This window comes from Aspergillus multicolor (assembly GCF_047715735.1).
Source record: "Aspergillus multicolor strain CBS 133.54 unplaced genomic scaffold BDW74scaffold_11, whole genome shotgun sequence".
NCBI lineage: Eukaryota > Fungi > Ascomycota > Eurotiomycetes > Eurotiales > Aspergillaceae > Aspergillus > Aspergillus multicolor.
The window spans coordinates 205,895-228,600 of record NW_027395962.1 but is presented as its reverse complement, the minus strand read 5'-3'; the positions used below and the strand labels follow the sequence as shown (position 1 = coordinate 228,600).

Genomic DNA, 22,706 nt, shown 5'->3' with positions numbered 1-22,706 from the left:
TTTCGGTTCGCAGTTTCAATGAAAGTCCCAGTTGTTCTTCAAAAAATTCCATTCACAGATGTGTAAGCCCAATTCAATCCCCTGCATGCTGTACGGTAGGTAAGGAAAGCCGCGGATAAAAAAAGAAGAACAGATCAAATTTTTTTCATTGGATATATCCTTCGCAAGGGGTCCCAGGACATGAAATCGTGAAACAATCCCAGCCCTTGCAAACTTCCGCTCGAACCCAGTCGCGCCGTTTCCCTAGATTGCATTTTCTCTCGAGAACACCGCCTCACCGTCGACACGCTTAGAACTTAGAGAAAGCCTTGACGGCCTTACCGGTGCGGGGAAGGACACGGAGAGTGTTGAAGCGAACCTATTGAGCAAAGCAAGTCAGAGTATGTTCGTTGATGAAGCGGATGGAATAGCAGGACTGAAAGGACTGGAAGGCATGTTTGCGGAAATCTGCGGGCACGTACAGTCTTGCTGAGGGGACGGCACTGGCCGACGGTAACCCAGTCGCCCTCCTCAACACGGAAAGCGGGGGAGACGTGAGCAGCAAGGTTCTTGTGGCGCTTCTCGTAACGGTTGTACTTGGGAACGTAGTGAAGGTATTCACGGCGGATGACGATGGTACGGTGCATCTTGGTGGAGACGACACGGCCGGTCAGGATACGGCCACGGATGGAGACCATACCGGTGAAGGGGCACTTCTTGTCTAAAATTTGCAGGTTAGCAGCTGGACTCATTGTTGTGGTCGAGATAAAGCGTATAGCGTAGTGCGCAAGTGGATCATCCTCCCCAAAGTCTGATAACTGAGAATCGAGATTCGATATCGAGTTGCTACCCCGGATATTGCGAGTCCAAACTCCTTTTCTTTAATCGCAGTCGATATGCGCATATTTCGATGTAGACGCCGTATTTATTCCATTTTGCTGTCCGCGCAATCTCATGTTCAGACTTCGAGGAAGTAACCACTGCCCTTCGCCGAATCGCCATCTAATCCGGAGGAAAAATTATTCGTAGGTCGTGCATACCGATGTAGGTGCCCTCAATGGCGGTCTTGGGGGTACGGAAACCCAGACCGACATCCTTGTACCATCGTCGAGCCTGGCCGACCTTCTTGCTCTTCGCCTTGGTCTTGGGGTTGAGGAAGATGTGAGGCTGCTTCTGGAAAGCACGCTCCGACTGGACGGTCAACTCGGTGGCCATTTTTGCGAGAATACAGTCCGACGAGGAAACAAGGTCGAGCTGGGTGGGAGATTCGTCGCGAAGGGGTTGTCGGATTGTTCGGTGTCGACGTCGACTTGCGGAAGACAAAATTAAGGATCACGGATATTCTCTGTGGGAGTTGTGCGGTGGCTGCGCTAGTCCTGTTTCGGAGCCCCTGCGGATCGGCTAGGGCTGTTATGTAAGCCCGTTTGTTTACTTTTCAAGATCACATGACTAACCGCCGGGGCGACGCGACGGGGGAAATCTGGGCGTCATTGCTCAAATCATCAACCAAGTCATCGACAGAACTATATCCTTCTGGGCACCGGGGTGGACGTGTTGCTTTGTTATTGCCTATGAGCTCCCGCGACACCTATGGCGACAAGAGGCGACTCCGCGAGGTCGTCCCGTCCGCGCTCTCGCCGCTCCATCGCTCATGTATCCCGATCGAGGCTCACTGCTGGAGGGGATAAAGAGAATACAACAGTGGATATCAGCGCCTCTCAACCACTAACTGGTCGCCAAACGGTACCGGGAAAGGAAAAGAAGTCTCGAAGCAAAAGTCTGGGACCTGGAGGTCTAGATGCACTTCAAGCATCAAACGGGAACAGACGAAAGGTATTGACTCCCCGCACCCCGCGACGTCGCCCCGTCGCGGACTGGTCGCTCATCTCTCTCTATAGTCTGCCGCAGTATTTCCGCTTAAATCGATCCTAAAACCAACAGCCCCCGTATCCCCAGTACGAAATATTCCTACTTTTGAGGAAACGCGCAGGAAAACACCAGGCCGCGGAGGAAAAAGTCAGGAATCCAGCAGCGCCTCAGCGCAAGAAGGCCTTCTGATTGATCTCGACACGCCCGCCCAGAAATTCGCTGCTAACTCGGAAGACCAAACGAACCCATTCGATGCGTTTGACGCTGAAACCATTCGCAATGAGATGGCTGCTGCAAGGGAACAGGATGAGAAAGAAAGGCGCGAGAGGGAAAGAAAAGCAGCTTTGGAACACAGAGAAGCTCGGCGCAAGTCGATGGGTACGTTCTCTAACATGTACGAGTTGCCACTGTGCAGGACTGACTGATCTTCAAGCCAATCGTCGTGTATCCTTTGCGCCCGAGGCGACATTGCATACGTGGAACGTGGTGGAAATTCCTGACGACTCGACATCTTCATCAGCTTCCAACTCTACTCGACGTGCATCTGCGTTATCCAACGCCCAGAATCAACCCGCGCATACTCCGAAACAAAGCGATCCTTCGAGCTCGCCCGAGATCGATGCCGAGTCCGATATTGCCTTCTCCCCAGTCCACTACCCTGACCTGGAACGCCTGAGGAACCAGCCGCCCAGTGGAGGCTATGATGGAGTTGGCTCCTCTCAAGATGTGCTTTCGAGTCCTTTTAGTGGCAGCGAGAACAGCGAGGATACGGGACTGCATTCTATTTCTAGGGATGACGACGACGACGACGACAATGATGATGACGATAGCTCTATAGCCTCCGGCTTTGAGGGTGAAAGCACAGCGATGAGCCTAGACGATACTGCTCACTCCCGAATGACCGCCCAAACAGATGGTTCCGAATCAACTTCCGGCACGCATCGCTTAAATGAAGCGTTACGGCAGGCGGGAACTCGGGGCATCGACGACGAAGATGACGAGGAAGTATCCATGGAGATTGCCGACCAGGAGATTACTGGCGCTTTTCAGCCTTGGATCAAAAAGGGAGAAAGACAGAGTTTCGATTGGGAAGATATCAGCGCGCGGCACGACCAAGAGAATGTTCAGCCTTCCAAATCTTCAAATCCTGGTCTCTCGGAGACGGCCAGCGATAACAGCGATGAGGATCTTAGCATGGATGTGACCAATGCCTTTGGAGGTATCATCCCCAATTCGCGTCAAAGTATTGGCCGTCGCAGGTCAATTGCGGAGGAAACGAACTACGAAGAGCAGACCATGGAACTCACTAACGTGGTTGGAGGTATTGCGCAACCAGTTTCTCCAACCAAATCAGTCGATGCCAACAGCGAGATGGACAATGACGAGGAGATGACGATGGAATTCACGTCGGTTGTTGGAGGAGTTTTGAATAAGGTCACGCCTCAGAATGTTGATGAGGACCATGGCACACCGGTCCAAGACCGAGATAATTCCGAGTGGAACAATCCTGATGGTGAAATGGAAGACGGTGCCGATATGGAGATCACGGGAGCGGTTGGTGGTATACTCCCACCTGCCCATGAGGAAGCCGGATCCGAGGACGAAGATCAAACCGCAGGCATGGATTTTACTGCTGCTGTGGGCAAGATATTGACGCCTGAACGCGCGAGCCCGGATAGGGCAGAATCGCAAACTGGCAGCTCTCCTTTTCAGGACACCGTCACAGCGTCTCCAGCTAAGTCGCCAGCTAAATTGCCGGCAACCTTCCATGTCGCTGCTGTCGCCTCTGAAAGTGGCAGCCCGAGTTTGGCTAGTGTCAGGTCAAGACGTACAAGACAGAGCTTGAGCCGTACTACCCCATCGACGCCGACATCAATGACACCCGAAGAATCACTCCCTAACGAAGCCTCGGACCTTCTCATACCATCGGCTCAAGTAGAACAACCCTCTACCCCAGTACCGTCATCGCCGTCTAGAAGTGAAGGCATTCGCAGCGCATCGCCGAAGAAACTCTTCCAGCCCGAGATCCAGGCATCGAAAGCGGAACAAAGATCTCCTGGTCGAAGAAGCCTCTTCGGCTCCAGTGCGGCGGGAGTGTCTACTCCTCTATTTATCCTTCGGCCTCCAGGAGCAAGGCGCTCCTCAGGCCTTGGAATCGACAAAGAAGGACTCGGATCTCCAAAAGTTGCAGCGATGCTTGACAAGCGGCGCTCGATTGGCGAGGAAGCTGGCGACTTTGTCCCGCGACCACAAGGGGTGCGTTTTGAGGACCCTATAAAACTCCAAGAGGAGGTTGATCGGGAACGCGAGGAAGAGGAAAGCCGGGAAGACGGCCATATCCAGTCTCCAGACCCCACTGCGAATCTGAGAGATATGATCTCAAGCCTCACGCCAAAGAAGAATAAGCTCCGCGGCCGCAAGAGTCTTCATGTCGGTGCTGCACGAGGGATTCTTGGCAAGCGTCCGGCAGAGCTGGACCATGATGACGAAGATGAAGGGGATAATACTCCGAAGCGGTTGCGGCGCCGCGAGGATATGAGCCCTGTGAAGAACGTCAGGCTTCCTCCTCCTCCGAGCAAGGAAGAAACAGTTGGTCGTGCCCGATCACCGCTTCGCAAGTCCATGGCAGTATCTCCCTCAAAGCTTAGCACAACACCGACTCAAGAACCGCGGGTAGCTGCTTTGGCGAACTCCGTTCCAAATGAGTCAATAAACGCCTCGCCAGAGGTTGTCATGTCCGCTGAAGGTGCTGCTGATGATAATCCTGAGCCGGAAGTCGAACCAATACAACTGCAAGATTTCTTGAACATGACCAACATTCACTTCATGGAACTTACGACCACCAAGAGACGGCACACAACGGCGCCTGATAGCATCAGCAAAAGGGCAGCTAGGCTATCTCTAGAGGGTGACGGCAAGTCTAGTGCTACCAACTTCGATGACTGTGTGGCTGCTGGCTTCTGTACAGTGCCGATGTTGGAGCTGTACCAGCATGTAAGTGGACAAATTTACGCAAGATGATATGTACTAATGACTTTAGTCCTGCCGAGAGTTGAAATCATACATCTCCGAAGGCCGTCAGATAATCCGATCCATAGAGACCGAGACCTATACCGACAATCCACCTCTGTTCCGGGAATATATGACCGCTGCGCCTGACATTCGTTTGTTGATGGACAACCAGTTTCGAAACGTTAAAGCCCACACCAGACTGCTGAGCAAGGCTACATGGTACGAATGGCGTATGAAGCTCCTTGAGGGTTTGAAGGAGGGCTTGGATCGACACATGGAGGAGATGAAAGCGGATGATAATCTTTTGTTAAAACATGAAACGATCTTGAACGAGGCTATGCCTGCCCTCGCCACGAAGCATGAGGCCCTAAAGGAAGAAGCTACACAACTACAGCAACTGGCAGACGAGCTTGAGAACTGTGATCAGGATGAGCTCTGGAATGCACGGAACAAGCTGGTGGATTTGGATGAGGAGATCGCAACCAAGAAGAAACTGCTCGAAGAATTGCAAACACAAGTACAGGACAACACAGATACGATAGAAACAGGCGCGGAGCTCAAGGCAGAATTTACGGCTCAAATCCAGGAGGCTGAAAGAGTCAAGGAAGAATGCCGCGGATGGAGCGCCAAGGAAATCCATGAACTGAAGGGTATGCTCTGTCGTCTAATGTTTTTGTTGAGCCTAACTGACCTTGATAACAGATTCCGTGCATCGCATTGAGCAGCAGACTGGATGGTCTATCAGTTCGGCATCTTCCTCGGAAGCAGGCCCTATGGTGACCATGTCTTACCGACATCAACTTCGAATCAAGTTCCACCCCGGTTCTTTCTACGTTGCAGGTGCGAACCAAGACTCTTCACCGCAAAAGGACAACACGCCGGTAGAACTGGACTTTTACCCCGAGCACGAGGGAAAATCAGTCCAGACGCGCCCACTCTCACCTATCGTGTCGCTCATCCTCAAATCCCTGCAAGTCCACATCTTCACAATCACCCAATCAAAGGTCACCTCAAAGCAGCTTCTACGCTTCGTCTCTGCAGCCTGGGATCTCGCGACGAAAGCTGAAGAAGAAGCTCGCATGCTTGGGTTCCACGGTGTCACCAACCTCCGGCTCTCCGAGCTTGAAAAGCCCTCCCTCCGAGCACGATGCACTCTCCTCGGAACAGTACCTCTTCCAGCCGAATCTACCACGCCGTCGATTGGAAAGAGCCGAATCGACGTCGACTTTGCCGTGACGACGCGCATTGTGGACACGAGCGACGAGAACGTCCTCGGAGTCCTCGATATCCAGACCGAGGTCATCGCCAGCAAAGTCTACGGGTTCGGGACGGATAACAGCACCGGACTCTCGGAGAAAGAGATGCGCAGTATTTTGAGCAAGGAGCTCAAGGGCTCAAACAAATCAGGCGTTAAATTCGGTGGTGGAATCTGGAGTAAGGCGGTCCAGACACTTGAGGGGAAGGTGTTCTAATTAGGATTCTTTCTCTCTTGCTCTATTGTTGATTGAAATTATCCTTTCGTGATGATTAAGCGGGTGTTTAGGTTGCTGCATTGACGGTTTATTTGATACGGCCGTGCTTGTTATGTACATATTTATGGATGCTCTGTGGTTTTATTATTTGTTTGTCGTCTGGAACGCTGATACCACAATTTGACTTATACATGCTGTTTAATGATGGCTCCATTCTGAGCGTCGTGATATCGAACATTTCTTGCGTATATTCCGTATATTATGTTTACCGATGATTATTATGTGGCTTGATAGATATGAAACAATTGCCAGCCAGGGCTAAACAACGCCTAACAGCGAAACTAAAACGCGTTACCAAACCACATCGGCGGCTGAGATTGAGACCCAGGGCCAGATGTGGAAGCAGAACGGCCGTTGCTTTGATCCCTGTTTCCGTATCCATACCCCATCGGCGCCGTCCCATTCATCATTGGTTGCACGGACACCGGCACCGAGGACGCAGGGTTGCCGGTGGTCGTACCCGCCGAGGTCATGCCCATGTTCTCTGACCCCGGGCTTTGGAAGGGAAAAGCGTGTTGCGGGAACGTGTTACCCATATTCATGTTCATGTTCATGTTCATGTCCATGTTCATACCCATACCCATTCCAAGGAACTGGCCCTCGAAGCCGAACTCCCAGTCTGTTGTGAGAGGAATCTGCCATAGGTCGGGGCCGGGTTGTGAGAGGGGAAATGTGAATGGAGCTGCAGTGGAAGCGTCTGTGGAGGTGGTAAAGGGAAAGGATGTAGCTGTAGCTGTAGCGGGGTTTGTGTGAATGGTCGATGGTGTGTAGGAGGGTTGTTGAAAGTGAAGTGGAGATTGGTATTGGTGTATGTTTGGAGGATTAGATGAGTGTGATTGTGACGGTGGTCGGGTTGAGTATGTGTTGGCAGGACCTGAAGATGTAGGAGGAGGTGGGGTTTGGCTTGGGCTAGATGTCGGACTCTCGCGGACAACATATCCGGAGGAGTTGATAGGAGGTAGGCCTTCAAGGTTGGGAATGTTGACGGATGTGGATGCGGATGTTGAGTGGCCTTGAGGTGGAGGTTGAGGTTGTGACCCTTTTGTCGCGTGCGTAGTGTGTGCTCCGCGAGATTTAGAAGCTTTCCCTCTGCTATCCGGATTCGCGCCTGCTTTGATCGCCTTCTGCTCTCGTTCAAGGACAGTACGGGCGATGCGCTCAAAAGTCGTGCTCATTCGTGTCATGAATCGCGCGTAATTGCACGGCCCGTCCGCTGGAACGAGCGTGGCGAAAAATGTCGCGGCCATGTTCAAAGATTGAAGATCATCTTTGGCCGCTGGCTGCTGGCTGTTGCGGAGAATGTTGGCAAAGACTGTCATGACCGCTAAGAACACATAGTACAATAAAGACCTGGTCAACAAGCATTAGCACGACTAAAAGATGATGAAGGGGAGCTCACCATATCCAGGCAACATCGCCCCAGGGTAGATGATTTATTGATTGTAGTATATCCCTCGCAGCCTGAACGCAGACAATTGCGGAGGAGGCGGACTGGCTCAGAATGAGCCTCATGTCTATCTGTGAAACGCTATCGGCTCGCGATTGGTACACGAAACTCATGAGCATTGGTATGCGGTGAATCATCATAAGAGTGTTGTTGTATAACAGGAATAGGCCGGCGGAAGCAAAGCCGGCCAGGAAATCTTCGCCGCTACCCCTTTGCCTGAGCAAGGCTTCGAACTGGCTGTTACTCTTCCAGTCCTGTAAGTCGGCGTGTAACTTGTGAACCGTTTCGCAGATTTCAGCCGTCGATTTATTCTCCAAGCCTCGCGCCGAGTAAAAGTGCTTATATGTACGGCTTCTGATGACTGAAACGCGGCAAATTTGTGGAAAAACCGACTTGTTGTCCACAATCATCAGCCCTTCGGTTTCCTCGGAAGGAAAATCAACATCATAATCGTCAATTTGCTGCGTCGGCGCACTTCCAAGTCTGATAGATATGCTATGTAACATTAGACCATGGTCATTACAAGTAGCGAATAGCGTACCTCTGATCAATAATGTATGCGATCCAAAACACGTTCCTTCTCTGCTGCTGCTCTAATTTGGATAGATGAGGCCGAGGTGTTTCACGATGAAGCCCCATGCGATGAGATGCTCGTATGGCAGCGGTCACAATGGGCATCGTCGCCTGGGAGCCGGAGTTACCTCGAAGGAATATTGCCATACCGAGGAGGGCTTGAACGCTTAGTAGGTCCGTTCTTCGTAGTACAAGCTCGGGAAAGACCGAAAGCGCGTTCTTATAATAAAGCCACGCCTTTTCTCGATCCTTCTCCGACTTTTGACTATTTGAGAAGCGGTATTCATAAGCGAGGGCAAGCATGATATTGATGCTAGCCCATCGAGCCGCATCGTCGCAGGTCTGCTGAGTGTACTGCCATTCGACTAATTGCATGAACGTCTTCTCGTGATACAATGGGAAAATGAGGTTCACTGTCGAGAAATAGTCTTGGAGCAGGGAAAATACCTCCGCCCTCGGCGGAAGTGACTTGAAAACTTTCGAGGCGAACAAATCGTGGAATACTTCAGGTCGCCATTGGGCCCATGGGCTATCAAAATTCGAGTTTGATAACAGTGAATTGAGAGAGGTCGCCTCCCCGGACCTCGTTTTGATCCACTCCACTCCTTCCCGGGTCAATATTGACAGAGGCGAGGATCGGCCTAGACATAGTCAGCAATAACTCCGCAGCGTGACCGATCATGACAGGCGACATACCATAGTACAGCGAGTTCCCTTTCTCCGCCTTGTATACCGGCGGCCCACCTTTCGTTGATGAGCGCCTGCGCTCATGAGGTTTGGCCATCGCGTTTCCGCCGGTTGGAAACTCTATATACCCTGACTCTGGCGAATGTCTCTCGACAGAAGCCCTGCTGATGTATGTGTTTTCCGATTGGGCATTACGCATCAAGCCTTGATGACGACTGGGGAAGACATCTTCATCACCCAAAGAGTTGTCACTTTCATCCTCACCTTCCGAGTGGCTACTGATGTTGCCGAGATCTGCGGTTTCTACCGATAGTCCAGCGGCTCTGAGCAAGGCTTCGGTTCTCTTTAGACGCTCCTCTAAGCCCCTTACATATCGTGATCTAGGAGCTTTAGCCATCGCCATCCCCGTGGAACTGGCCAGGGTCTCAATACCTCTTATGTTTCTCCCCACCGGAGAGGATCTTGCAGTTCAGATTACGGCGTATACATTGCATACATGTCCCGGCAGACTCGTCAAACTCACATTTGATCTTCCTCTTGTAGCACATCTCACATGCCTATTAAGCCAAATCACTAAGGTGCCCAGCAGGAAGGCAAAAGGTCTGCTTACCACTGGTTTACGTCGGAGTCTAGAATATTGGCTATTGCCGGATTTTGCATTTCCGCGAATGCCAGGCATCTGGGCAGGCCTTGGGCTAGCAGTCGGTCCTGATGATTGCATAGCTCCACCTGAGGTAGTAGTAGTAAGAGGTAGACAAAATCATGGATTATTCATGGGTGACTCTGGCAGCGCATGGGGCGCCGTAGGGCCCTCGGGGAGTGGGCCAATGTGCCTGTTCCCAAGTACGTATCGAGCCGGGCCGAGACTGCGGCTTGCAGAATCCAGCGAGGATAGAGTTTAGTCTAATAAGGCCGGCAAGCTGCTGCGCCACCGGGAATATTCGCAGAAAGCTGTCACCACGGTACTCCGTAGAAAGGATGGCGTGACGACGAAAAGCGATGCGATGGTGGTGAGAAATGCGCATCAAGTTTGTGGCGGAGAACCCCGCTTAGTCATGACTCCGCAGTCGGATCGGCAGCCACGCTTCCGCCCGCTTTATGCACACCGCAACGGTCCATGGCCAGCAAGCTTGGTCGCCCGTGCTTGCGGGGATCCAGCCGAATATATTCATGGCAACATTGAGGATCCTATGTCAGGCTGCTGAGCCTCCATGGAGGATGAATTTGAGCGAGCTTCCAGCCTATCGCTAACGAGAAGACAGAAGACTGCCCTGGGTGGATTATTCACTCAAGCTCGTGGCAGTCAGTCCCTTGCTTCGGCTACCCGCACCCTCGTGGATTTGCAAGTTTATCTCAAGGAGTACTTCAATAGTACCTCGGGATCAAGGTAGACGTACTACATTGTGAGTATGTGCTCCGTACCACTCGGCTGGTCTCCCGATGCTTCGGTTGGCGATAATCCTAGCCCGAAGCTAACAGGAGTGGCTGTTTAGTACTGCACTGAGAGAACAAGTTTATAGGGAGTACCCCCACGCCTTGTCAGTTGTCTCGCTCGTGTACGTAAGAAGAAATTCAAAGTCATCTACTTCTTCGACTTTGCTTTGCTTCGAATATGACGACATTCAAAGCGGAGGTGTGTGTGGGTACAAAGCCAACAGGCACAAATTGATGTCTGAGACAGCCTTTGGAGTCTGGAGACACCACGAAACGGGACAGTCCGAAGCTCAAAGGGCACCGCGCCTATTAATAATGACGGTCTACTCATGCAGCCTTTTCTGATCTGGGGAAGAGCTGCGTTTTCCTCCTGATACCTGAGTCGACCCGGCCGTGGCCAGAGATTGTCGATCATGATTCAGCTTCCCCGGAACAGTGTCAGGGAATTCCCCTTGCCGCAGAATTGGTGGCAGACAGTCAGCGGTACGAACTACCTTATGGAGGAAACCTCGAAAAGCTTTTACCTTCAGCCCTGTTCGGAGTTTAGATCGAGATCCATCTCCTCGGAGGCCTACACCGACAAAAGTACGGCGTATATAGATTGCTCTGCAAGCCACAGGGGCGCGGAACAAGCTTGGAGAGGAAGCATCCCGGCTTGCGGGATTCCACAGCGGAATCTTAAAGAGCTTAAGGAGCGGCAGTTAACGCGCGTCTGGACTGCTGTGATTTGCTCCGGAATTGAAATGATTCAACGGACTTGTATTGCGCCGTTATAGTTTACGCTGGACTCATATCCCGAGGTACGAATACCTTGGTCTTACCATCTATTCCAGTTAGTACTGGTAGAGTAAGGTGTAAGGATGTATTGCAGCTGTAATTTGACGTATAGCGGGCGGTAAGGTGATTTCAGCAGAACCCCCTGCCAACCCCGTCCCTGACGATGTTTATCATCGTACTACGTCCTCTTGAACTGTTGATATATCCCATCAACTTTTCATCTTCTATATCATTCATCTCATCCTGGTACCCTGTCTGACTTGACGCCTTCCCCTCCTCCAGCCCAGCGCTCTCAAACCAGCTGCTGTACAGCTCGGTCACACTGCCCGGACAGCCAATCAGAGCAGGCGATCACGACATTTCTCCATTAGATCAGATCATCAACTAGCAGGAAGGCGTGAGACGATCCCAGCACCGTCGCCCTCCTCCCACCAGACAACCTTGCTGTGAAAAGGAAAAAAGACTCGGTCTTTTGTCAGTCTGTAACTGCGTCTGTGGCCACTGCGGTCCAGCCTCGGATTTCTCCCGCTTCTCGTGCTTGTGCGTACGTGGCCGCGTTATGCGACTGATCATTGATTGATTGCATGGGAAGCTTGCCGCTGCAGATTCAAACAGATATCTTGGTCCAATTCCATCCCGGCAAGGCAAGGTTTTGAGTTTCTGCTTCCCAATCCTGAAAGTTGAATCGTCCTTCATCCTTCCTGACCCTGTGCGCCCCTGCCCCAGCTGATCGGCTGGCGACATTTCCGTGCTTCTGTCACCATCGATTCCCCGTCCCCCTCGCCCCCCTCGCCCCCAAGACAAGCCACCCAAGCATTCTGTGTGGCCAGCTGGGAAGCAGGCCAATTTACCAAGCCCTCTATTCCAATCAGATCCAATCAAATCAAAGCCGGGGCCGAGATAAAAAAAAAGCGGAGAGAGGTTGGACAGGCGGCGCGGTCTTAAAAAAGCACCTGGTCCTGCAGGCAATATGTCAGATGAACAAATTGCTCGTCAGACGGCGACCTCGAGCTTCGATAAACTTGAGAATTTCAACTTTCTGCTCTCTCGACACGACCCAGAGGCCGCGAAGCATCGACAGTACTCCTTTGACGCGGACGGGGTTAGTTTGGCTCACGTCCCCAGTCTAAACATGCCCTACGATCCTACCGAGGGCATGGGCGGCTTGTCCGTCAGTTCGTACGAGAGCATCGAGGACGAGCACAGTCCGATCGATGTGCGAGGATATCCGTATCATGGTAAGTCTGAGCTTTGAATGACGCTGCATATCGCATTCCTTGCGCCATTTTCGTGCTGTTTGGTTCATTTCCTTGCATGCTTTGCTCATCCAACGTCGGATGGTGCAAGAGCTACTGCGCTCGGGTTGCATCTGCTGGCCCGGAGCTATGCGTCTTTTCTGGGGAAGAGAGAGCTCTGGTGTTTGTCCGGTGTAGCCTGGGCCAGCTGTCCGCTATTTCGACCTTCCCCTAATGAGCCTCGCGAACCCATGCTGGGTGTCATTTATGAAATTGGTCGAATCCTGCAAACCAACCAATACGGTTGAGTTAATTGTTTTGTTTTGTTTTTTTTCTTTTTCCCCCATTGTCATTGTTCCCATTTCTGGCAAGCCCGCTTTGGTAAACACGATGTGAGCACGCAATCGATCATCCTTATGACATCGTCGGCAGCCTGTCAGTGCCGGGTCTCCCCCAAGCTTCCATGCCCGGCCAATCTAAGGCCCTCCGGGGTTGCATGTCCCTTATGATACCCCCTTCCGCGCCTTATCTCTTGCTTATCCTGTTGCCTCTGTTGTTCCCCCTTCCAGTTCTTGCTCTTACTTATACTCTCTCCAACAGCTGGCGACAAAACCATCAACTACTCAGTATCCGACCACATGCTATCACATTCAGCTTATCCTCTCTACCCTCCAATCTCATATGGCCCTGATGAGATTAGCCATGCACCGGGCGCCATGACGCCTTCGGATGTGTCCTCGTCTATCTCACCCCCCAACGGCCAGATTGGCAACAACAAATACAGCACCCAGATCTCAGGCGACCACATCGCATCCGCTCTTGGCCATGAAGAGCACTCTCGCCGGGCCGCAGAAGAGGACCGGCGGCGCCGGAACACCGCCGCAAGCGCCCGATTCCGCATGAAGAAGAAACAGCGCGAGCAAACGCTCGAACGCACTGTGCGAGAAACGACCGAGAAGAACGCCAGCCTCGAAGCCCGTGTAGCACAGCTTGAGATGGAGAACCGATGGCTTAAGAACCTCTTGACCGAGAAGCACGAAGCCAGCTCCACCCGGCTGCCTCCGCCCCCAGCAACAGACTCCTCGCTGAGCCATCAAAATACGACCGTCACGGGAAGCGGGCAAAAACATATTCAGCCAAAAAAGAAGGGCGTCGGCACCGACAACTAGGAGCTAAAATGAAGTTCTGTTTGTTTGCTGCTGCTTGTTCCCGTTTGCGAGTTTCCTGCGTACTTCATGGGCACCGGGCGACGTTATATTCATTGGTATTTTGGGATCATTCTGATTGATACCTGGTTTTCGACTCTCGAGTCATCCACGGATTGGAACAATTTGACGATGTAATGACATTATTTCTCTACTCTCTCTGATTGTTGTGATGCGTCGAGTATATGTACTGGACAGAACTGGGGGAGGTCAAATTGGGAACACGATGGTCAACATCTAGAATCACGTTTCTCTTTATTTATGGTATATAGTAACAGCTACGGAGTATCGGTTGGGCCGCGTGCTTGCTTTGCCAGTCAATCAAACAATCCTGACTATGACGCCTGAACAATCCCACGCGACGTCTGTAATACCTCAAGAAGTACGACCTGCATCGCCTGGGCATCAATGTGCATGCAGTACCTCGGCCAGAACTCAAAAGAGGGAAGTCATGTACATCGCCATGTCGCCAGGCCTGGCCCTCATTGCGCAATCGGGACTAACATGCCATAATACCCATGGATCGCTCAACGACTACCCTACTCCGTTCCCCGTACGGAGCCTCCGCGGTTATCCGTCAAAAGGATGACGGAACCAAGAACCCGTATGAGACAATGCAATGGCATGGATCAGGCACGGACCGAGTCGTGATCTGGCTGATGCTGATCGCGTGGAGGGCCGGAGGCTCGACGGGAGTTGAGTCGTGGATTCCGCACTGTAGTGGTGGCGTCTACGGTCCTGACTCCTGAGATAAGAAATCTAGAGTAGACCCGTCGCGTCTGCTAACCTCTAATTTCGCATCCACTTGTTCATATTAGTTTTTGCTTTGGTGGCAATGCTAGGCTAGCTGCCCTGCACTACGGAGTCTCGTTTGTCACCTGTGTTTTCCCGATGGCAGCCCGCGGACTCCTGGCCTAGTTTCATCTTTGCATCTGCATCCTAGTCAAACACCACCCTGTGCTAGATGAGCACATTCAGGCCTGTCGTGGTATGGTCGATGCCAGGAATTGGGTGGCCTGAATGGACGGCAGGACCGATGTCGAGAACCCCCCACGACTCTGTCGCCCTGCCCGACTCAGCTGTTGCTCTAAGGGATCTGAGACAACTAACTGGCTTTGAGTTTGGTGCAATTGTATCTCTATGCCGTGGCGAAGGCTCAACTTGGGAAAAAGTTTCCCCAGCTGCTTTATGGAATATGGTGCGTGTTCCCCTTCCACCCACTCCATCTAACTGCTTGCTCTCTCTGCCCTTACAAACATCATGTACAAGCCATGCTATTTGCTATGTTTCGTGGCTCCTGTTATTCCTTAACCCATAGATTCATGCAGAAGTCTTCTCAAGTGCTGTGCTGACACTCAATCCCCATAGACACCCTGACGAGCCTTCCCTATCTGACGTCCTAGCTCCCTGTCCCGACTTCGGACTTCCTACCTACCTACCCTAGCTACCGTGCCAAACGCATAGACTATCTCGAAACAAAACTCTTCATAAATTGTGCTTAGTTTAGCTCAAGCCAACTCACGTTTACAAGTTCAGCTGATGTCATTGGTAATGAAGATGGTTTTCTGAGCTTCTCACCGACAGCTCAGGCAAGCGGCTTGTTACTGGATAGATGCACACTCACTCGTCAAGCCGGAAAGAGCTACATGACCATACTTGATTGCTCACAGCATCTGGAAGGTTCATTGAATCAGAGGTGCTGCATTTTGGATGTGCCCCATTGAACTACGACACCAGCCGTCGGCGCCCGACTTTGATGTTTGCCAATTTGCAATAAGTCGAGATGGGAAGCTGTGGCTTTTTACCGCAGCTAGGAGGTGCTTTATACCACGAGGCTAAAATGGATTAATTCATACCTTTATGGTATACAACTGTGACACTCTTCATACCGTCAAGGTTGCAATATGGTCTAAAGGATACGATTGGGGAGCTGAGTATAGCGTCCCTACCATATCTTCATCAATAGGATTATTGGCACTGACTGATATCGGGTGAGATAGGTGGACAGTTCAACGAATCGATGCGCTACCTACCTACCGGCTTCTATAAAGTCAGGTTTGCTCGTGGCTCGTCATAGAGTCCATCGGATGTCATCCGCTTCCTCGACTATCCATTCCACACCACTCCGTGATGACCGCAGCGGTCTATCCGGGTTAGCCTCCGAACACTGCCCGAGTCTTGATCCTGGACTATAATATACGGCCGTCGGACGTGAGGTAAAAGACAAGACTAGTAGATGGCACGCACGGATTGATGATATCTGCTTGAACCGACAGCAGCCTGCTAGGTTTTACATCTACCGAATGCGATTCTGAATCCTGCAAGTGGAATCAGTATAAGCAAAATCATGATTGAAAGAGAATCGTCCCGAGATCGGAAACTTGCTCAGACCTCTGAGCGTCAGGTTGAAGGGACTGGCTTGAGGTATAGAACATGAGTTCCGCTAGTAACTACTACGGTCGAGCTATATCCTAGCTAGGCTCTACCTACATTAACCCGATTTATCCGTAGCGATGTGTAGATCTCACACTAAGGTATATAATATAGGACTAAACAATCTAACTCATTTTGACACACAAGCTTTGACCATAATATTACATTGATTAAGCTGATTAGTAGATTAGGAGACCCCCAGATGCTCACTTCATCCCCATGAAATCGCTATACTGCACTGCACTGCACGCCAACATGTTGAATTGGGGAGATCGTTTTTTGATTGGTGGATTATTGCCAGAAGCAAGTAAAGCATTATCAGAACCGACGGGGTAATAGGTAAAGTAGGATCTGTCCTTAGACAGACGGACAAGAAGGGTAATAAGTAACATCATCACGTAGCAGACGTCAAGCCAAATCTCGAGGTTTGAAAGGGAAAGCAGCGATTCGTGCAATAAATTAAGGAATCCAAGAGAATCAAAGCGATTAACCAAATGTATCGTTTGCATGCATCTTCGCACACTACTCATTCAAGTAGTGGGCTTAGACGGGAACAGGCTCCCGCTCTTCTTCGCGGCCGCGGATGTCCCCGGCATCGCTGGCCTCTTCGTCGTCGTCATGGTAGCTAGGGTGCTGCTCCGCAGCCACCCACGAGTCTCGATCACCCCCCAAGGGCTGGTCCTGGTTTGAGAGGTCGACACCGTTCTCACGACCCTTGTTGATGTTGTCCTGGCGGCGCTGGGAGAGCGTACGTGAGCGCTGAGACAGGCTGGACTTGACCGAAGCCTTGGACGTAACCCAGTTGGCGAGAGCGTCTTCACAATCCTGAATGATCGCCTTGCTCGCGTCGTAGCCATCATACGCTTGGCGGGTCTCGCCGGGTGTGACGGGAGTGTCATCGATGAGGTCGAGAAGGTGTTTCCCGTAGCCGGCAATAATGGCAACCTTCTCGCAGTGCTCCCGGAGCGCATCAAATTGGTACTGGAATGCGGCCTTGAGCTTCTCACGGGTGATGTTCGAGAGCTGCGCTTCGGCGACGAGGGACTCGGCTTCGGCACGAACAAGCTCCTGCTCGAGAACAACGATGCGAGGGGAGTTGGGGTCCTTGTACTTGAGCTTGGCGATCTCATCGGTGATCTTTTGCTTGCCTGGGATATGTTAGCCAAAGTCACCGTGTGAGGTCTTGCACAACGTACGGTCACGGCTAGGCTGGACGGAGGCCTCAATGTTGCGGATGCTCTTGATGGTAACACGGTATTGGTCGTAGCGGTCGACGTACATGTCTTCCAGCTCTCCAACCTCGTAGAGCAAGACCCCCAGTTTATCCGTGATATCCGAAACGTCCTCGTCGCAGTTCTCGCCCCAGATGGAGAGTTGTTGCTAAACAAATCAGCACGACTGTTGTCCTAGCCATAAAAAAGTACATACTGCAGTTTCCATGCGCTCCCGAGAGACCAACTCCATGCTGCGCATGACGTTCTTTTCCATCTTCACAAGCTGGGAGAGCTTGCGCGCAAGGTCAGGACCGAAAGCTCCGGCGGCATTCTTGCGGAAGGCGTGGCCTAACGACGTTTAGTCTGCGCTCCTTGCGATGAATCTACGTAAAAGGATCAGCTCACCAAGACCACCTTTACCCATCCATCGGTTTGTCTTGGTGGAGGACAATGGTGGTGGGGGGTTCTCAATCTGCGAGGCGGTCGGCAGCCGCGACTGGCGCATAGAGTATGTGCGATGCATTTTGAATGTTATGAAATAAAGCTCTGCGACACGAGACGGCGTGAGACAACGGAGGGATGGGACGATGAAGGAAGGGGAAGATTCGGCTAATGAGACTAGGAATTGGGTTCCTTGAGTCCGGTTTGCGCAGGAGTGACGTGGTGTGGTATGGAGGTGTCGCCCGGATAGCAGCGGAAGGGTCAAGGAGTCTGCACGCGGAGCTGTAGGGAATTTAAGAAGGGGGAAGAAGCGATTAAGTTGATGACGCTAGGAAATCTTTCCCTGGAGGCTGGCGATCCAGTTCAGGAGACCGTCTGTCGATCAAAGGTGGAGGAGTTCGAGAGTCGGTGACGTCGAGACTCAAGTGGAGCTAGCCGGATTGGGAGGTCACGGGCCCAGAGATACTGTGGGGAGATTGAGGTATGAAGAACGATTAATAAGAACCAACAGTTTGGGACAGCTGGAACCGCTCCAAAAAATGTAGGTTATGACTGGTGGAAGGTGCAATTGATTTTCGATCGAGAGGAACCGGATCGATAATGCAGGGGAGGGCCTGTTCGAACTGTCGAAAGTTTTTATGCTTCAGGACGGTGGGAAATGGGGGGCAGTTTCCGTACGTCATCGGTGATGTCATTTCTCTATGAGCTACGGCCCAACTCTAGAAATTTTAAGGGGCTTACAGTGAGATCATCTATCGCGATAGAGCAGGAAATCGCAGATCGGCATGATGCTTTTTCTTTGTTATGGTCTATTGCTTTCAATAAAAGCAAGATTTCAGACTGTGAAGATATAGGATGTGGACACGGGCCATAAACATGAATGTGAGAAGCAAAACGTCCCCGAGGTCCTTGAATCTGGACTTGATATCGAAACTAAGCTTAATTAGAAGAATCTATATTGATCCACCTAACCATCCAGATCGCGGAGCACTTGGCTTCAATCGTTAATGCAACCGTGACGAACGGTGGGTCATGGTATCTATCCTGGCAATTATTACATAAATCATAAATACTCTGTATCTAACCTCAGGTCTTTGCCGCCTTACGGCCTCGTCTCTTCTTGACTGTGGTATCGTCACCATTTCCAGTGCCCTGGCCGTTTTCTGCGGCATCCTGTGGTTCAGCTGCCCGTTTGATACCTTTCCCTGTACCCTTTCCCTTCTGACGAGACCGGGGAGCAGGCTGATCCTTCGAGCTAGGTTCTGCTTCGGCATCAACATGCTCTGCACCCCGATCGGCTCCAGCCTCCCGTCGGAGCCGGCTGAAAGCCTTCGCCATCCTGCTCTGGCCGCCGGAACGGACGCGTGGCGCAAACGCTCCTGCTCCTTGGGGTCCGCTGAAGAAACTCGTGATATTACTTTGCGTTCCCTCTTGCTCTCTTTGGTTGATGTCGCGTATAACAGGCACAAGAACTTCATCGGTCCGTTCCTGACTCCAACCAATAGTCGCCATCAGGAAGTTCCGAAGACCATGCAAATCAGGCACACCCCATTGGAAAGCCGATGGGTCTCTGTCTGCTTCTGGCTCGAGATAAGCTGTATCAACTCGCGTATCCGGGAAGGTGGGCGGAAGGAAAATCTTCGTGGCTTGCTTTCTGAATTTTTTGTAGAAAGCCGCATGGCCGCTGTTGGACATGTCAGCCCCTGTTTGAACTTGAGTCCACCAGTCTCGAAATTCCTCTAAGGCGCCGAACTCGGTCAGGATTTCTAGGGCTGTCACTGGCCCAATGCCGGGAATGCCTTCGGTATAATCACTTCCGAGTAGGTGAGCGAAGCTGATCAATTTCCTCCGATGGAGAGCATATTCCTTCTCCAAATCCGTAGTAAGGTAGCACTCAACGTACTTGCTCTGGTTGAACATGTTCTTGTAGACGCGAGTGCCACCAAACAGAAATATATCACTGTCGTCAGTGATAATGCCATCCACAAGGCCTAATGCGACGAGTTCTGCACACTGCGCCTCAGCCTCCATGGGAGCTGTGATGTACGGTAATCCAAACAAACTCAACAACTGTTGGCATTCCGTGATCATAATTTGTGTCACCTCATCCGCATCTCTGCGGTCTTTCTTCTGCTGTGAGCGCAGTTGTTTGAGCTCTTGCTCGTAGTCGAATGTGCCTTCAGCTTGGGAAGTAGAATTCAAAGTTGCCGCAAATCGGACATGCTCCTCACCCTCAGCCGCAAGCTGCCTCATGAGCTCCTCGTCTTCTGGATCAGAAAAACCATCGTCGTCGATATCGATCGCTTGATCGAGCTCGACCTGATCATAGATCGTATTAGGCAATTCTTGTATAGAGACATCTTCAAAATCAGGCGGTGGCTGCTCAAGCTTCTCGCCTTCACCGGCGACTACATTCTCCAACGGCATCATCACGTCTTCAAATTCCGGAGTCTGTTCTGTCACTGTAACGGAGTTGGGTTTCTCCGGCTGCATTGTAACGTCTTCAAACTCTGGCGAAGGAGACCGCTCGTGTTTCTCACCATCGGTCTGTTCTGTCGCTGTAATGGGATTGGGTTTCTCCAGATGCATTGTGACATCTTCAGAATCTGGAGAAGGAGACCGCTCGTGTTTTTCACCATCGGTCAGCTTTTGTTCGGGGATGGCCCTAACGTCCTTCGAACTCCCAATATCTTGCTCATTAACAGCATTCGGTGACTCCACATCCGGCGATTTTGGAGGCGTCCGAGTTCCTTCCACTTCTGCTGTCTGCGCCGGGGTAGCGTCATCAGCTTCTGATTCTGGGTCGAGATCAATGACTTTGTTTTCAGGAAATTTGTCGACGTCTATAACACTAGGCGATCTATGGTCTCTCAAAAATAAATGATCTGGCGTCATGACCCTGTCGCGGTATCTTTCCAGATCATTATCATTCCGATCGGTGATGAACTCGGAGTTTTGTTGCGGTCCAGAAAACCAGGGCGGAAGAGGCACGCTTTCCTTGGCCTCCTTTGAGGGCTCTTTCTCAAACCCACCGGCGTCTGGATCGACGAGCTGCGGTTTTTTCTCGTTGAAAGGCTTCTTCAGTTTGAGGGTTTCAAAAGGCAGGGGCCCCTCAAAGGAATGGCTTGGAGCAGCTTTGGGGGGTGCCTTGGTCCTTTTTGATTGAGCCAAAGCTGCTGCGAAATCGAATTCATCGTCGCTCTCAGCAGTGGGTTCAGCTGCGGTTTTGCTTGGAGGTTCTAGTGAAGGAGCCCGGTTTACGGGGATCTCTGGCAAGTCTATGTCGTGGTCCATGTGATCCGCAGGTTGTAAAGACATCTCGATCGCCCTTTGAAGCTCTTCGTCGTCACTTGCCGTAGCACCCCCGAAAACGTGGTCAAGCCGTTGCGCATGCTCATGGTCTTGTACAAAGAGGGAATCAGGGTCCGCATCCTGCACTTCGGACCCTTGCATGTGCTGTCTCAGCGACTCGTCAAACACGCCTGGTTGGAGAAAAGCGAGCTTTGGAAGACGATTAAGACCCTCGATGGGCACGTCTTCAAAGCCACCCTCTTCGTCTGAAGCTTCGCGCTCTGGCGTGATTTCGTGGTGGAAGTATCGATCAACATCAATAGGTTTCTCTTCCCGGCCTTCGTTCTTGTTACCCACAACACCTAGTACCCAGCCGCCTTCGACCGAATTGTCTTGTACAAGCACATACTCCTTTCCACGTTCACCAGCAATCCGCTGGCCGGAATTGTAGAATGCTTCATCACCATTCATACCGTTAATATTCATTAGGCGCTGAGTCAGATCGTTCCTCTCCTTTACACGCTCAATCTGAAATTTGGAAAAAGCCATCCGATCAGGGAACATCGTATCCAGCTGTTCCTTAGAGTAACCCATACGCAGTCGACTGCGGAGTCTCGCGGCATTCAGGATGTTGTACCGGTCGGTAGCCGGAAGGCTGAGAAAGAATGGACTGTCAAAGTCGATCTTTGAAAAGTCGTAAAGGTTGATATCCTCGCCCTGGTGGAACTGCCGCGCATATTCTTCCAGCTCTTCTTGGGACATAATACGGGGGTCATTTGGGGCTCCCATCTCGTGGAGCGAGACCTGCATATCAGGCAAATGATAGGCATCTTTCTTCCGAAACGACCGGGACTGCTGTTTCTGCTTGTCGGTCATGAACGTCTCCTCCACGTAAACAGGATTATCCGGAATTTCCTCCTCTTGCTCCTGCCTCCGATTCCTGCGCTTGGCTATTTCCTGCTCGGCAGTGCGTTGCAGCTGCACAGCAAGAAGCTTGCTAGCCGTCTGTACTGCATCTTCCCGGCGTCCCTCCCGCCTTTTCTTCCGGTTTGCAATAGTTTGTCGCTTTAATACCGGGGCGCCACCGTCGAACACGAAGACGGGCTTGATACCGAAGTACAATAGTTTGCATATCCGGCGAAAGAATCCAACGATGTGCGAGTTGCGTAGCGCGTTGCCCTCTTTATCGCGCACGGCTTTCAGGAACTGGTAAATCCAAATGGACGCATCGACGGCGAGTCGTTTCCTGTTGAGTGTCTCGAGCTTCACGGGTCGGGCGCACGGTTGAACGATAGTCCAAAGTCCCTGGACACCCATGGTGGCCTAGGCGCAGAGAAGTGGTCCGGATAGCAAAGAGACATGCCAGGGCGAGGACACGGTGAGGCTCGGATGAGATCACTCAAGGCAGAAGCCCCCGCGTCGCCACTGAACACGAGGAGCGCGAGATCACGTGGCAATTATGCCGGATATGGACCGTTATCGATAAGCAAGTTACATAATCCTTATCGGGAGATTTTTGTGATCGTGTGCTTTTATGCGGGGAACATCGAGGTTTTCTACGAGTAATTCACCTGTGG

General features: G+C 51.6%; 6 protein-coding genes across 6 annotated transcripts; 2 read left to right on the top strand and 4 right to left on the bottom strand.

Annotated features, from left to right (window-relative positions):
- Positions 1 to 117: 117 nt before the first annotated feature.
- BDW74DRAFT_152597 (40S ribosomal protein uS17) lies at positions 118 to 1,290 on the bottom strand. The gene is made up of 2 exons (XM_073724395.1): positions 1,020 to 1,290; positions 118 to 700 (listed from the first exon to the last, which is right to left on the bottom strand). The coding sequence occupies exons 1-2, from the start codon at positions 1,192 to 1,194 to the stop codon at positions 318 to 320; spliced, it is 558 nt and encodes a 185-aa protein (XP_073584130.1). The 5' UTR covers positions 1,195 to 1,290; the 3' UTR covers positions 118 to 317.
- Positions 1,291 to 1,569: 279 nt separating this feature from the next.
- On the top strand, positions 1,570 to 6,332 carry BDW74DRAFT_177774 (kinetochore-microtubule binding complex subunit SPC105; the record flags this gene model as incomplete). Its single annotated transcript, XM_073728980.1, has 5 exons — positions 1,570 to 1,812; positions 1,878 to 2,226; positions 2,282 to 4,842; positions 4,889 to 5,510; positions 5,563 to 6,332. 5 exons carry the CDS (start codon positions 1,570 to 1,572, stop codon positions 6,330 to 6,332), a joined length of 4,545 nt encoding a protein of 1,514 aa, XP_073584129.1.
- A 170-nt stretch (positions 6,333 to 6,502) lies between these two features.
- BDW74DRAFT_16273 (transcription factor domain-containing protein) lies at positions 6,503 to 10,122 on the bottom strand. Its single transcript, XM_073726002.1, has 6 exons — positions 9,710 to 10,122; positions 9,532 to 9,656; positions 9,109 to 9,479; positions 8,381 to 9,053; positions 7,792 to 8,334; positions 6,503 to 7,742 (listed from the first exon to the last, which is right to left on the bottom strand). Exons 1-6 carry the CDS (start codon positions 9,818 to 9,820, stop codon positions 6,674 to 6,676), a joined length of 2,892 nt encoding a protein of 963 aa, XP_073584128.1. The 5' UTR covers positions 9,821 to 10,122; the 3' UTR covers positions 6,503 to 6,673.
- Positions 10,123 to 11,802: 1,680 nt separating this feature from the next.
- On the top strand, positions 11,803 to 14,065 carry BDW74DRAFT_152592 (bZIP transcription factor). The gene is made up of 2 exons (XM_073724394.1): positions 11,803 to 12,548; positions 13,146 to 14,065. Exons 1-2 carry the CDS (start codon positions 12,281 to 12,283, stop codon positions 13,712 to 13,714), a joined length of 837 nt encoding a protein of 278 aa, XP_073584127.1. The 5' UTR covers positions 11,803 to 12,280; the 3' UTR covers positions 13,715 to 14,065.
- A 2,207-nt stretch (positions 14,066 to 16,272) lies between these two features.
- BDW74DRAFT_152591 (Eisosome component PIL1/LSP1 family protein) lies at positions 16,273 to 18,437 on the bottom strand. Its single transcript, XM_073724393.1, has 4 exons — positions 17,803 to 18,437; positions 17,612 to 17,745; positions 17,380 to 17,563; positions 16,273 to 17,331 (listed from the first exon to the last, which is right to left on the bottom strand). Exons 1-4 carry the CDS (start codon positions 17,918 to 17,920, stop codon positions 16,727 to 16,729), a joined length of 1,041 nt encoding a protein of 346 aa, XP_073584126.1. The 5' UTR covers positions 17,921 to 18,437; the 3' UTR covers positions 16,273 to 16,726.
- Positions 18,438 to 18,522: 85 nt separating this feature from the next.
- BDW74DRAFT_152589 (ssDNA endodeoxyribonuclease RAD2) lies at positions 18,523 to 22,502 on the bottom strand. The gene has a single exon (XM_073724392.1). It carries the CDS (start codon positions 22,444 to 22,446, stop codon positions 18,925 to 18,927), a length of 3,522 nt encoding a protein of 1,173 aa, XP_073584125.1. The 5' UTR covers positions 22,447 to 22,502; the 3' UTR covers positions 18,523 to 18,924.
- Positions 22,503 to 22,706: the final 204 nt, after the last annotated feature.